Source organism: Muntiacus reevesi, chromosome X (genome assembly GCF_963930625.1).
Source record: "Muntiacus reevesi chromosome X, mMunRee1.1, whole genome shotgun sequence".
Taxonomy (NCBI): Eukaryota; Metazoa; Chordata; class Mammalia; order Artiodactyla; family Cervidae; genus Muntiacus; species Muntiacus reevesi.
Genome location: NC_089271.1, coordinates 36,376,890 through 36,389,335, shown reverse-complemented (window position 1 = coordinate 36,389,335; position 12,446 = coordinate 36,376,890). Strand labels below are relative to the sequence as shown.

Genomic DNA, 12,446 nt, shown 5'->3' with positions numbered 1-12,446 from the left:
GAAGGTTGTTACCTTTTTAGAGAATGGACTGCTCTTCCGAAATCAGACAGATTCTAAAACCAAACTTTTGCACTTAGAATGTTCCCCTTCTACATCTGGAAAGTCTATATAAAACCTCATGGTATATAATCTTCATTTTCAAGAGCAAAGGGATTCTACTGCTACTAGAGTCTTCAGAAGACATCTCTAATATTGAAATACTAAAGTCTTTTAAAAAAAGGAGGCAAAATGAATCATTTAATCTTATTTGAATACATCCACATAGAAGGGTTACTACAGTCAACTTGGGCCAAATTCAGCCAGCAGAAGTTATTTAATTGGTAATTGCCACTTAAGCACAGATCGTAAAACAAAACTTAAAGGGGCAGCATCAGACTTCCCACTTAAACAAAGGCAAAAAGATCACTTGCTGAAGGTTGACAGTTGTCAAGTATAGTGTATATCTTCTTCAAGCTGATCGCTAAGTCACAACTACTTCACACACTTTACAGTAACAGTACACATTAAAGCAAGTAGAGGAACACCACACACAAAATATTCTTAAAGAAAGTATTAGCAGAAACAGTATTACTCTACTTATGAAACTGTATTCTATGTTTACACATATACACGTTCTGATGTATCTCCCCTCATCTTGGTAGAGCTCATCATTTCTGAAAGAATGAGAGGAAGGTATGTATTGGGGTACTTTCTGAAGATCTGTGTCCACGTGCAAGACATTATACCCATCTGCTGGTTTCAACTTAGTAGGTGGTTCTAGAACAAGAAGACATATCTTAGCTCTTGGGTGATTCTGAATACAAAGAATAAGTAGAGGTAGGCTCCAAAGAGAATTGATAAGGAAGGGAAGACACAAAGTTTTTCTCATGCAGAGACCTTGTGGCAATTTCCAGAATTCTTTTTCCCAGAAGTGTACTAAAGAATGACCTTACATCTTTGTGAGGGCAAGATACTTAGTAGGGATTAATAGTCAGGGACATTGTTCTGGTATCTTTAATGTGATGTGGGGAGGGAGAGGGGTATTAAAACACCTCTGCAGAAAAATAAATACTATAAGCATACCATAAACATATGATGCCAGACTAACCATGTTTTTATAGTGGTAGCTGGGTAACAGCCACCATCAGGAGGTGGAACCTTATAAACACAGAACTCAACAGCTGCAGACTCGTTTCTTTACCCAGAAGAGTTTTTTCGGAGTCTATGACATGTTAGCATACCATGTAAATCTCCAAAAAGGGGATAAAAAAGAGTAGAACTTTCCTAGTAAACTCCTGGAGTTGGTGATGGACAGGGAGGCCTGGCGTGCTGCGATTCATGGGGTCGCAAAGAGTCGGACACGACTGAGTGACTGAACAGAACTGAACTGAACTGATTTCATCACCGAATCTATTTTTTCACAGGGCAGCTCTTGGTCTTAGTGTCCTGCACACGGGGAAACAGTGCAGTACTCAAGTAACATGCAGTGTTTGGTTTCCATTTTCTCTTAAAACAACAAAAGCACACATGCGCTCTAGGAGGATCTTCTCAATCCTGAGGGACAGCAGTGCGATGCTAGTCCTACTGTCCAATGCAACAGCCAATCCACATGTGGCTCTTGAGCACTTGAAATGTGGCCAGTCTGATTGGAGGTGTACAATAAGTGTCCAACACACACTAGGTTTATAATAGTTAATACCCCAAAATGTTAAATATCTCATTAATAACTATATCGATTACATGTTGAAATGATAATATTTTGGGTAGGCTGAGTTGAATCAATTACACCATTAAAATTAATTTCACCCTTTCTTTTGCGTTTTTAATGGAGCTACTAGAAAATGTTAAAACTACACATGTGGCTTACACTTGCAGCTCTGTTTGTGAAACTCACATCTGTTCTCATCTACGAGATGGCTACTAATGCCTTTAACCCGGCAGCAGCAGTTTTATGAAAGTGATTGCTTAAGATAGACACTCGAATATAACTAGGGCCCTCGTTAATTTTGTGCTAATTGATTAGAGAGCAGTTAACACACCATGAAGAGCCACTCATTAATCAGTTTATGCTTGCAAATATCTGTTCACTCAGATACATCTAAGAGCTAAATGTTGGGTTTGATTTCATATATGATTTTCATTGTCAGTCAGTCTCTCACTCTTACATACACACACGCAACACAGACAGACACGCACACAAACTATTTTCTATACAGACTAAGAAAAGCCAAACAAGAAACAGGAAGTCCTTGCAAACTGTGTTTTCAAAGAGTGTGACAGTCAAGCCTCGTGTATCTTTTCTCCCTTTCTCTCTCCTTCCTCAATATTCTACATGGAGAAGAAAGGCAAGAAAAGAAAGGACCATCTGCTTTTTAAACCATGCTATTCACCACCACCACCCCTCCCCACAAAGAATAAAACCATGGATGATTTGGTTTTCATTTTAAAGGATTTTTTCAAATTCAGTTCAGAGGGGTAATGGGTTCACAAAGGCCAAAGAAGGTGCAGGAAGTTCTGCAGATAAGAGACTTTGACATTTATGGAGAAGTCCATGTGCAAATGACAAGGTTCAGGACTTTAAAGAAAATAAAAACAAATATATTTTTCACCCCAAAGGCATCATCCATCAGGCCTCAGTTCATTAGCACTTGCAATTAAAGAAACAAGGAGAGAGAGGGCACCCCTAGTATGAGATTTATGATCATGTGGGAGGTCCAGATATTTAATGTAGCATGAACTTTGTTGTTGTTGTTGTTTTCCAAGAGCAGCACAAATAAATTGACCAGGTTTCTTTATGGAGGAGAGGCAGGATAAATGCAGTCACCCTTCTCCTCTCGTGAACAGGTGTACCCGGGGTGGGCTATCTCAGACTGCAGAATGGGCCCGACTCCTGCTGCTGCTGACCTTGAGGTCACCCTTCCATCTGGAGGGGACTCCAGCCTTCCTGGGCCTGGAGTTATTAGCTACCAACTGACATGGATGGAAGAGATAAGGAGAAAGCTGCCTTCTCAGGCAAAAGGTCACATGATTAAGCAAACACAGAAAAAAAAAACCAAAAACCACCACAACAACAAATCAGAATGTACTATTTAAAGAGAAGGAGGACAAGAAGTTGCTGGATCAGGGGTGGTATGGGATTAGAGGTCCCAGGAAACAACAAAACCCATGAGTAAGAGGACTGGCTTTTAGCAGCACTAAACATGCCTCCACAACTCACACTGAGCTACTAAGCTTTCTCCCACCCAATCTTTGCCTGCCTTCTCATTGGCTTTCCTTGCCAAGTTTATGCCATAATCACCCAGCCTTGGTGAATATAATAAGGCTTAGTCATTTTGCTCTTGATTTAGGATAGTGCTGAATAAATAACCCAGGCCCCCAAAGGAAGGCCTTCTATGCCATGAGAGTATATTTCTATCACTCTATGTCATGCAATACTGAGGCCTGGGTGGAGAGGGAGGTGGGATGGGGGACCGGGATGGGGAATACGTGTAACTCTATGACTGATTCATATCAATGTATGACAAAACCCACTGAAAAAAAAAAAATACTGAGGCCTGAATTAAAGTGCAAACCAGACTCAACTCCAAATTACCTTATCCCTCAGTTCATGCTTGCTCTGCAGACCTAACTGGTAGCTCCTTTTCTTGAGTTACTGGCACTGTAATCCTTTGTTTCCAGAGAGCAAAATAAATATTTGCATTAAAAGGAGTTCCCTCTGAACCAGCCTATTCCTACATGCTCAGCCCAGTGAATCAGAACTTTTTGAGGCACAAATGCTATTGACAGGACTGGTTCTAGAATATAAAAAACATACTTTGTTTTTACCCAGCAAGTGATCTAGACTCTGAGCACTGCATCATAAGGAGATTCCATTTGGCTGAAATGCTCACCTGAAGTCATAATTGAGCATGATTTTCTATGCTCTTAGTAGGTACTTAAAATATAGCTTCCCTTTTAAACATATAAAGGACCTGCCTATTATAAAACTCCCTTGCATGCGTGTTCAGTCGCTTCAGTCATGTCCGACTCTTTCTGACCCTGTGAACTGTAGACCACCAGGTTCCTTGGTCCATGGGATTCTCCTGGCAAGAATGCTAGAGTGGGTTGCTGTGTCCTCCTTCAGGGGATCTTCTCAACCCAGGGATCAAATCTGCATCTTCTGCATTGCAGGCAAATTCTTTACCACTGAGCCACCGGGGAAGCCCATAAAACTCTCTTATATCCATTTTATCATTGACCACCCTGTGAGGTGGAGCGTGTGATGGTGATGATTATAGTGGCCCATGGAGCAAGGGTTTAAAATTTTCAAAATAGGGCTCTTTGCATTACTGATGTTTTTTTTTTTTCTTTAAATCATTGTTCCCTTAAATGGTAATAAATCACAAACATATTTATTGCACTAAAATTTTTGAGATTTGCTCTCTACAGAAGTTGAACAATTTGAGCACAATCTTGATTAAAATCTTAAATGTGTCAAAGAAAGTTAAAGATCCAAATTGCCATGGAAAAGTTCAAATTTAGGATGTGCTAAGAAAATGACTGTTTCTCGAGTTATCAGAGAGTAAATACTATTATCTTAATAGAATAGTCAATTACCTAAAGAAGCACAGTGGAATATGCTGTCAAACCTCTGTTCTCCACTACCAATTTACAAATGGAAAAAATGTGATTAGGCAAAATAAAAATACATTAGGGAGGTGTGAAAGAGAAGGCACATAATTGTGTTAATGAAACAAAACATATAGAGTTGAAATATTTTCTGATGCCTCTTGTTTGTCAAGTATTGGGTTGGCCAAAAAGTTCAAAAACCCACATGAATTTTTTGGCCAACCCAGTATAAGGCAGTCTCTCCCATTGTTGAGAGGTTCTTTCAATCTATCCTCAAATATTTCCACAGTTACCTTCAAAATTTATAATTATTCATGCCCACATATAGTAAATAATAATAAAGTAATGCTAGTGGTGGTGAAAATACCCTTGTAGCCTTCAAGAGGTGACACACTTTAGCATTATTCAAAAAAGACTGTTATTACATAGATGGGAACACATTGGTTAGTTAAATAAGAAGTGACATGCCAAACTTTTCTACAGCAACACTCAAGTGTCTCTTTCCCCCTTCTTGGGAAAACAAGATAGAAGAGGACCTTCCCAAACCCATAATTCTACTTTCTCAGGAAAGTGAAAACTTTCCACAGGTTTAAGTGCTAAATAAGTTTATTTTTGTCTTTAATTTACTGAGGCGTCAATTCATAAAGACACAAACATGGCCTCTTCTTGGATTTGACACACAAAAACATTGTCTTCTGACAATGATAACACAGTTACCCTACTGGACCTCCAAAGGGTGGGTGAGCAGAAATGTGTCCAGTTTTTCTGAAGTTCCTAGAAATGAAACTGGCATGTCGAGCTAGATTACCACTTCTTAGACCTCAGGTTTAGGTCTTAAGGATGAAGGGTGGAAGGATCAGCAAACAGAAACAGAAGCTAACTTCTAGGGTATTTTGTTCATTGTTGTATCCCCAGGTTCTAGTCTAGAATATGGAATAAATACATATGGGAAGTGAAACCCTGAATCCAAATCCTTATTCTGCTCCTTTCTAACTATGAGACTTTGAATCAGTTATGTAAATCACCTTGAAGGGCTGCTGGATGATGAAAAAAAGCATGCGTTCCTAAAGCCCTGTATATTGAATGCTTATTATTGTCAGCCTATAGGGGTCAAATGAAACGAATTTACATCCAAATGGTGAAAAGCAGGTACCACTATCACTTCAAAAGGAGACTACTGTGTAGAAGGCATTTTGTCTTAAGGCTTTCTGAGAGGTCCTTGACCATTCAATTCTTGAAAGAACATCTAGAACCCCACTTTGGCAGTCACCTGCAAGCGACTATTTATGTGGTACTGCCCCAATCTGAGTATCTTCAAAGATGAACTGAGGCCAATTTTATACACTTACATCTGAGGATGGGAAAAGGAAACAATGAGCTGAAAAGGTACATGCTTTTCAAAACCACTTTGTCTTAGCTTGCTCTGATGAATGCACACATAAACAAAGTCATAAAATATATGAAGACAGTTCTTACCGTTCTTCAGTCCCAGATTCTTTGAAAATCTTGTAAGTGCTAGAGATCTTCTTTCCAGAAAAAAGTGTGCATGCACGTGTGCACGTGCACACACACACACATTTTTAGGCAACAGAGTATTCCCCAACTCCTCCCAAAGTTCATCTATAAATTAAGAAGTGGGAAGTACTGAACGAAGTAAGTGCTTACATTTACATGAGGACAGATGTACTGTCGTTGTTCAGTCGCTCAGTCATGTCCAACTCTTTGCAACCCTATAGACTGTAGCCCGCCAGGCTCCTCTGTCCACGGGATTTCCCAGGCAAGAATACTGGAGTGGGTTGCCATTTACTTCTCTGGATGTATATATACATCTATCCCCACGTAAACCAAAGTGCCTATTGATACATATATATTCTACATCTATCATATATATCCAAATACTTAATGACTATTTAAATAACTGTTAAATCTTACAATGCATTCAATTTCCTCCTCATTCTGTATATATGAAATTGCCAGTGACCAAATTCTAGGAAATGGATAGACTCGTGTTCTGAGTATTGAAGTGACAGATGCTCCCACAGTGTTCTGGAAACCACTATTTACTTGAAATAGTTTTACAGCTTCTATGTGTTTACAGCAGAGCTGAATTTAACGACAGCTTGGCTCAATGGATATTGTAGACAAATTCTAGTGGAGCCTGTGTCTTGGAGGATATGATGATCAGCTGGGGAGTTCACGCATATCTTAATCTAATAGTATAAAATTAAGCAATGTTCTTTTCATAATCACTAGTCCCTTTTTAGGCCAGTGTGTGTCCCAGGGGACACAGTATTTCACCCAAGGCAGAAACAACCCACCTCCTTGGTGTTTACCCTCATCTTTGAGATGAGTGATTTTTGCCACAAGTATATTTTACAGTTCAGCTAATAGCTTCATTGAGATTACATAGGCATTTAAAAAATTACTAACAATAGACAGTACATAGCTTATGCTTCAAATTGAGAAAAACACTTGACAGCAACACCTGCTATGGTATTTGCTAGCCTGTGAAATTTGCTATTCTAACTGAGCTTTTGGAAAGAAGAAGGAACCAGGAAAAGATACACTCTAAGGCCTAAGGGAACTTGGACTTTGGGGGTTGAAACTAAGTTATGGTATGCTTTCTTTAAAGTGCCCAGGGTAATGATAAAAATAGAGATTCATAGGCAAATTTCCCCATTCATTAAAAATCATGAATTTCAGTAAGTAAAGGCAAAGGACAACCAAGAGTTTCCCTTTTTGTCCTTTGGCAACCTGACCCATCCCTCCTAGCAGTTTTCAGCTGGGCAATGACTTTAGTTTTCTGATGGTCTTTATTTCTGAATTTAGGGGTGGAGGGCACCCATAAGTGGTCAAATTCTCTCTCCAATTGCAAAGCTATTTTTGGCATTTCATTGCCATAATCCACATCTCAGTGTTGGTTTAAGTGAGACAGATGATTTTTCTTTCCCTTTTTCCTCGGATCTCTGGTGTCACATCCATTCCCTGAACTATTCCATCTCTAGGGGTTTTAGAATAGTTGTGGTGTCTTTATGTTTGCAGGTTCTCACGCTGTTCTCCCTTCAACCTGGAATCATGTTGCCTTCTTCACCTGCCTGCTCCCTTCCTTCCTTCTGGCGACAATGTTAAGGCTCATGGTTATGATACCATTGAATGTGGCTTATGTGGAAAATGCCTCAGGTAGTAGGCTTAGGAAATCTCGGGAACCTTCTGCAGGGCCATGATGGGACATGGAGCCTTCTAAACAAAGACGCTGAAGAGAGGGAACTCAGCCTGGTTGGGCTGCAGCAGATCGATCAGAAAGCACACGGTCCCGGAGAAGCCTTCATACAAGCTGTATATACTTTCAAGGACCCGGGAACCAGCCTTGAATTCCTCCGTAAATAAAAATTCAGCAAACCTAAGAGAAGAAGAAGATATGAACAGTTTTCATATGTCTCCATATTATTGACCCTGGGTTGCTTCATCCTCCTCTCTGATAAGTTCAAGTTTTAGCAGCATTCTCTTTCCAGATGTATATAAGATTTTAAGAAGACTTTCTTCTCTGTTAAGAAATGGAGACATATTAATCCATTGTGTATGTTCATAGCCTAGGTTGGCAAGCAAATTTGACTATTTTTGGCATTTGCAAAGCAAAGCACTTTCTGAGGATTTCATTCCTTCTGCCATCCAATAATTGAAAGCAAAAAAGACAGATAAGTAGCCATACTTTTATTTATCTTGAATAGAAGCAAGCTGATATATGCCTGTGCCTTTAAAAAAAGTAAATATGCTGTGTGTCTGCAGGCATATTATTTCCAACCTAGGTTTCATTTATATGTGACAGAGAGCAGAGACTATGAAAATAAATGGGCAAGATATTATACAATCTCTGCTTTGGGCAAACAAAAGAATAAGATGAATGGGAAAAGGCAAGCAACACTTTATAATCATGACATCAAACAGCAAACTCAGCTACAAGATAGATTATTTTTAGGACATCTGCCTTAAAAACAAACCACTGATCTCTAACTTCTCAATGAGAGATCTTTTTTCTTTTACCTGTCACAAAGCCTATTCAAATCATTTCTAACGAGTACCATTTTTAGTAGTTTACAGGTTTTACAGTGCTGTTACCTCTTTACAGACTTGCTCTACCGATTCCCATCAACAACAAAAATAATCACTTGTTCAGAGGCTAGAGCTCATAGGTCGAAAAGGTCTGACAGCTGATTCTGCCATAAATTTAGATTATTGCTACTACATAGGGGGTCCTATGAAGAGTAATTACTTCTTTGATCTTTTTCAGGCTCTTGGAATTATTGACAGTAGCTTAAAATAAATGAGCAGGAAACATATTGCAATTTTGTTTTGGCTAATTTTTCTCTCAACTGTTTTCCTGAATATGCAACAATTTTTAATAGAAGTCAAAATTTTAAACAGTAGAATAATGATGCATCTTAAGAGTTAATTCAAAATGTGTAATTACACACCGAAACTTCCTGGTATAGCTACCTTTTTAGTGTTCTGTATCATTTGGCAATCTGCATTCATTATCAGAAAAAAAAAGTCTCCATATACATAAAGTAAAATACACAGGATTTCCAAGGAAATTAATCATATTAAATTACAGTTAGCAAAATTTTTTAAACCAAATTTGTGATACAAAGATAAGTGGATTCTTAATTAGCACATTAAATAACAAGATCCAGTAGTGGATCTAATAACTGCTGACATTTCTAACTAGTGGTTGGAGCAAAATACAGTTCACAGTATCTGCAACAAGAGGAATAACATGAGAATATCTATGACTTCTACTGGTGACAGTCATGGCTATTGCAGACTCATAATTGAAGGAAATGCTACCTTTCAGTGTAAAATGTAATACTTTTCTCAGGTAAATTCACAAACTCTAGATTACAAAGTCCTGGGGCTTCCCTGGTGGCTCAGATTGTAAAGAATCTGCCTGCAATGTGGGAGACCTGGGTTTGAACCCTGGGTTGGGAAGATCTCCTGGAGAAAGGAATGGCAACCCACTCCAGTACTCTTGCCTGTAGAATTCCATGGACAGAGGAGCCTGGCAAGCTACAGTACACGGGGTCACAAAGACTCAAACATGACTGAGTGACTAACACACACACACAGACACACACACACACAAAGCCCTGGTATCGTAGAAAGAGGAAGAGCTTTGGGGTTGCGATACCTAACTCTGATAATTTCAAGTTAGATGACCTTTAGCAAATTTCTTAATCTGACTTTAAAATGATGAAGTTGCAGAATTGCATAAGATTATCTGTAAAGATTAAAGATACCATATATTAGGGCTCTGGGCAAAGAGCAAGCATTCAAAACACGGTAAATATGCATTTTTTCAAAAAACATAGTATAGCAGAATATTTGTAAGATAGATAACCATTCCACCATATTTTAAGAGAAATGCACAGTTAATTTTGCTTCCTCATCTGATCTTTCCCCGTCAGGGTTTGATTTATTTATTATACTACTGAAATCATACTTTGTATAATATTTCATATCCTATATTTTTAACCTAAAAATAACATGATAAATATTTTTGTGCTTTTCAAAATAACTTCTAAATGATATACAGCAATTTACAAAAGCATCAGCAATGTGTGAGAGTTGCAGTTTCATTGCACTCTGACCTATACTGCATATTATCATATTAAAGTAAAAATGATTGTTTCCAAAATATGCCCAATGGTGCAAAATTCAAACTAACCAATTCATTTTTCTAAGAAATTCTGTGAAAATAGAAGTTAGAATGGTAATTATGGAACTAAAAAGAATTACAGATACATAACATTACATATCAAAACCTATTATGACTAAAACGGAACTCAGAGGAAGTCACTGATCTGAGTTGTTGTTGTTATAAAGATGGAAGGTATTCTAATTAAACACTTTTTAAAAACTGTAGAGAATAACAAAGTAAAGGGAATGAACATTGGAAAATAAAAAATAAAAGCAGAAAACAATCAATTAGGAAGCAAAAGAGAAAAACAAAAAGAATTAATAAAAACCAAAAGCCAGTTTCTTTAAAGGATAAACCACATAGACAAAATGCTGGTGCGTCTGGGGAAAAACAGGGCTTCCCTTGTAGCTCAGTTGGTCAAGAATCTGCCTGCAATGAGAGACCACCGGTTGGGATTCCTGGGTTGGGAAGATCCCCTGGAGGAGGGCATGGCAACCCATTCCAGTATTCTTGCCTGGAGAATCCCCATGGACAGCGGAGCCAGGCAGGCTACAGTCCATGGGTTTGCAAGAGTCAGACAGGACTTACAGACTAAACCACCACTGGGGAAAAATAAAAGCATTAGGAATGTGAAAGGGCATACAATCACAGACATGGGAAATTTTAAATACCATGGAACTGTATTTTCAGATCTTTACATCAAAGATTCAAAAAAAATTCCATATGAACTAGATGCTTTTATAGGAGTTTGTGTGTGTTAGTCGCTCAGTCATGTCCAACTCTTTGCAACTCCATGGACTATAGCCCGCCAGGCTCCTCTGTCCATGGAATTCTCCAGGCAAGAATATTGGAGTGGGTTGCCACTCCCTTCTCCAGGGGATCTTCCCAACGCAGGGATCGAACCCAGGTCTCCTGCATTGTAGGCAGACTCTTTACATTTGATCTATTACCAAAAATAATTCAAAAACAGGTAGAAAACCTGAATAATTAAATAATCATAGAGGAAATTGAAAAGGTTGTCAAATATCTTTCTGGAACGACAAATTCTAACTCTGTGTTAAGAGAGTAATAGGAAATTACCAAATAATGTTTATTCCAGGAAGGTACACATTGTTTGAATTTACTGTGTTAGGAACTGCCAAAGGAAGTTTCTCTAATTTGAGCCATACCACATTTGAGTTATGATGAAGTAGAAATTTCAGTTCACTAAACAATTAAATGCAATATCCAAACAATATTCAGATATTACCTGCACATTTTCAGTTTTTACTTGTAAGTGAGAAATTTGTCTGAAGGACTCTGCCATCCCAGGCTTTATAACTAAAACTGTAATCTAGGACTGGCCTGCCAGAAAAATAGAGGGGTTGTTCAGATCCTTTTTAATAGGCTTTCTAGAGCATGACAACCTCTGATGAAATTTATTTCAATGGTGATATCACATTAGCCTAAATAATCTCCCAAATGACTTTTTTCCTCTATGTGCTGTACTTAGTCACTCAGTCGTGTCCAACTCCTTATGACCCCATGGACTGCACCCTGCCAGGCTCCTCCGGATTCTCCAGGCCAGAATACTGAAGTAGGTAGCCTTTCCTTCCTCCAGGGGATCTTCCCAACCCAGGGATCGAACCCAGGTCTCCCGCATTGCAGGTGGATTCTTCACCATCTAAGGCACCAGGGAAGCCTATGTTTGAGAAATAAAGCCTATACTTGGAAAATAAAGGGTCAGGTTGCAAACCTAAACAGATTAGGGAGTCATGAATCAAAATACATTAACAGAATTCCTAAACAATGCAGCTACAAATAGGAGACTCATATGCTAGTATTTTTCCTTCTGTGCATACATGCAAATATAAAGGGTAGTTCACAGTTTAAGAGTGAATATTAGATAAATTGCCTTGAAAAGGCCTCTCTGAGAAAATGATTTTTGAATGATGATCCGAATGAAGTGAGAGAGCTGGGAGATATATGTAGGAAGTGAACATCACAGGTATGGAGAAACCCAAAATTTGAAGGGCCTTGAGGTAGATTGTACCTGGAATCTTAACAGAATCGCTGTGGTGCAAAAAACCAGAAGGAAGACAAGTAGGGCATGATATCAGAGACATAATGGGAGGCAAGATTATGGAGGACCTTTTGTTTAGGGAAGAGACTTAGTCTTTTACTG

At 38.6% G+C, this 12,446-nt stretch overlaps 1 protein-coding gene across 1 annotated transcript in view; it reads right to left on the bottom strand.

Moving 5' to 3' along the window:
* Nucleotides 1-555: 555 nt before the first annotated feature.
* Nucleotides 556-12,446, bottom strand: part of LANCL3 (LanC like family member 3) — a 110,382-nt gene continuing 98,491 nt past the window's right edge. The window contains exon 5 of the mRNA XM_065914781.1: nucleotides 556-7,987. Coding sequence (XP_065770853.1) covers nucleotides 7,828-7,987 — 160 coding nt within the window. The 3' untranslated portion in view covers nucleotides 556-7,827. The remainder of the gene's footprint in view (nucleotides 7,988-12,446) is intronic.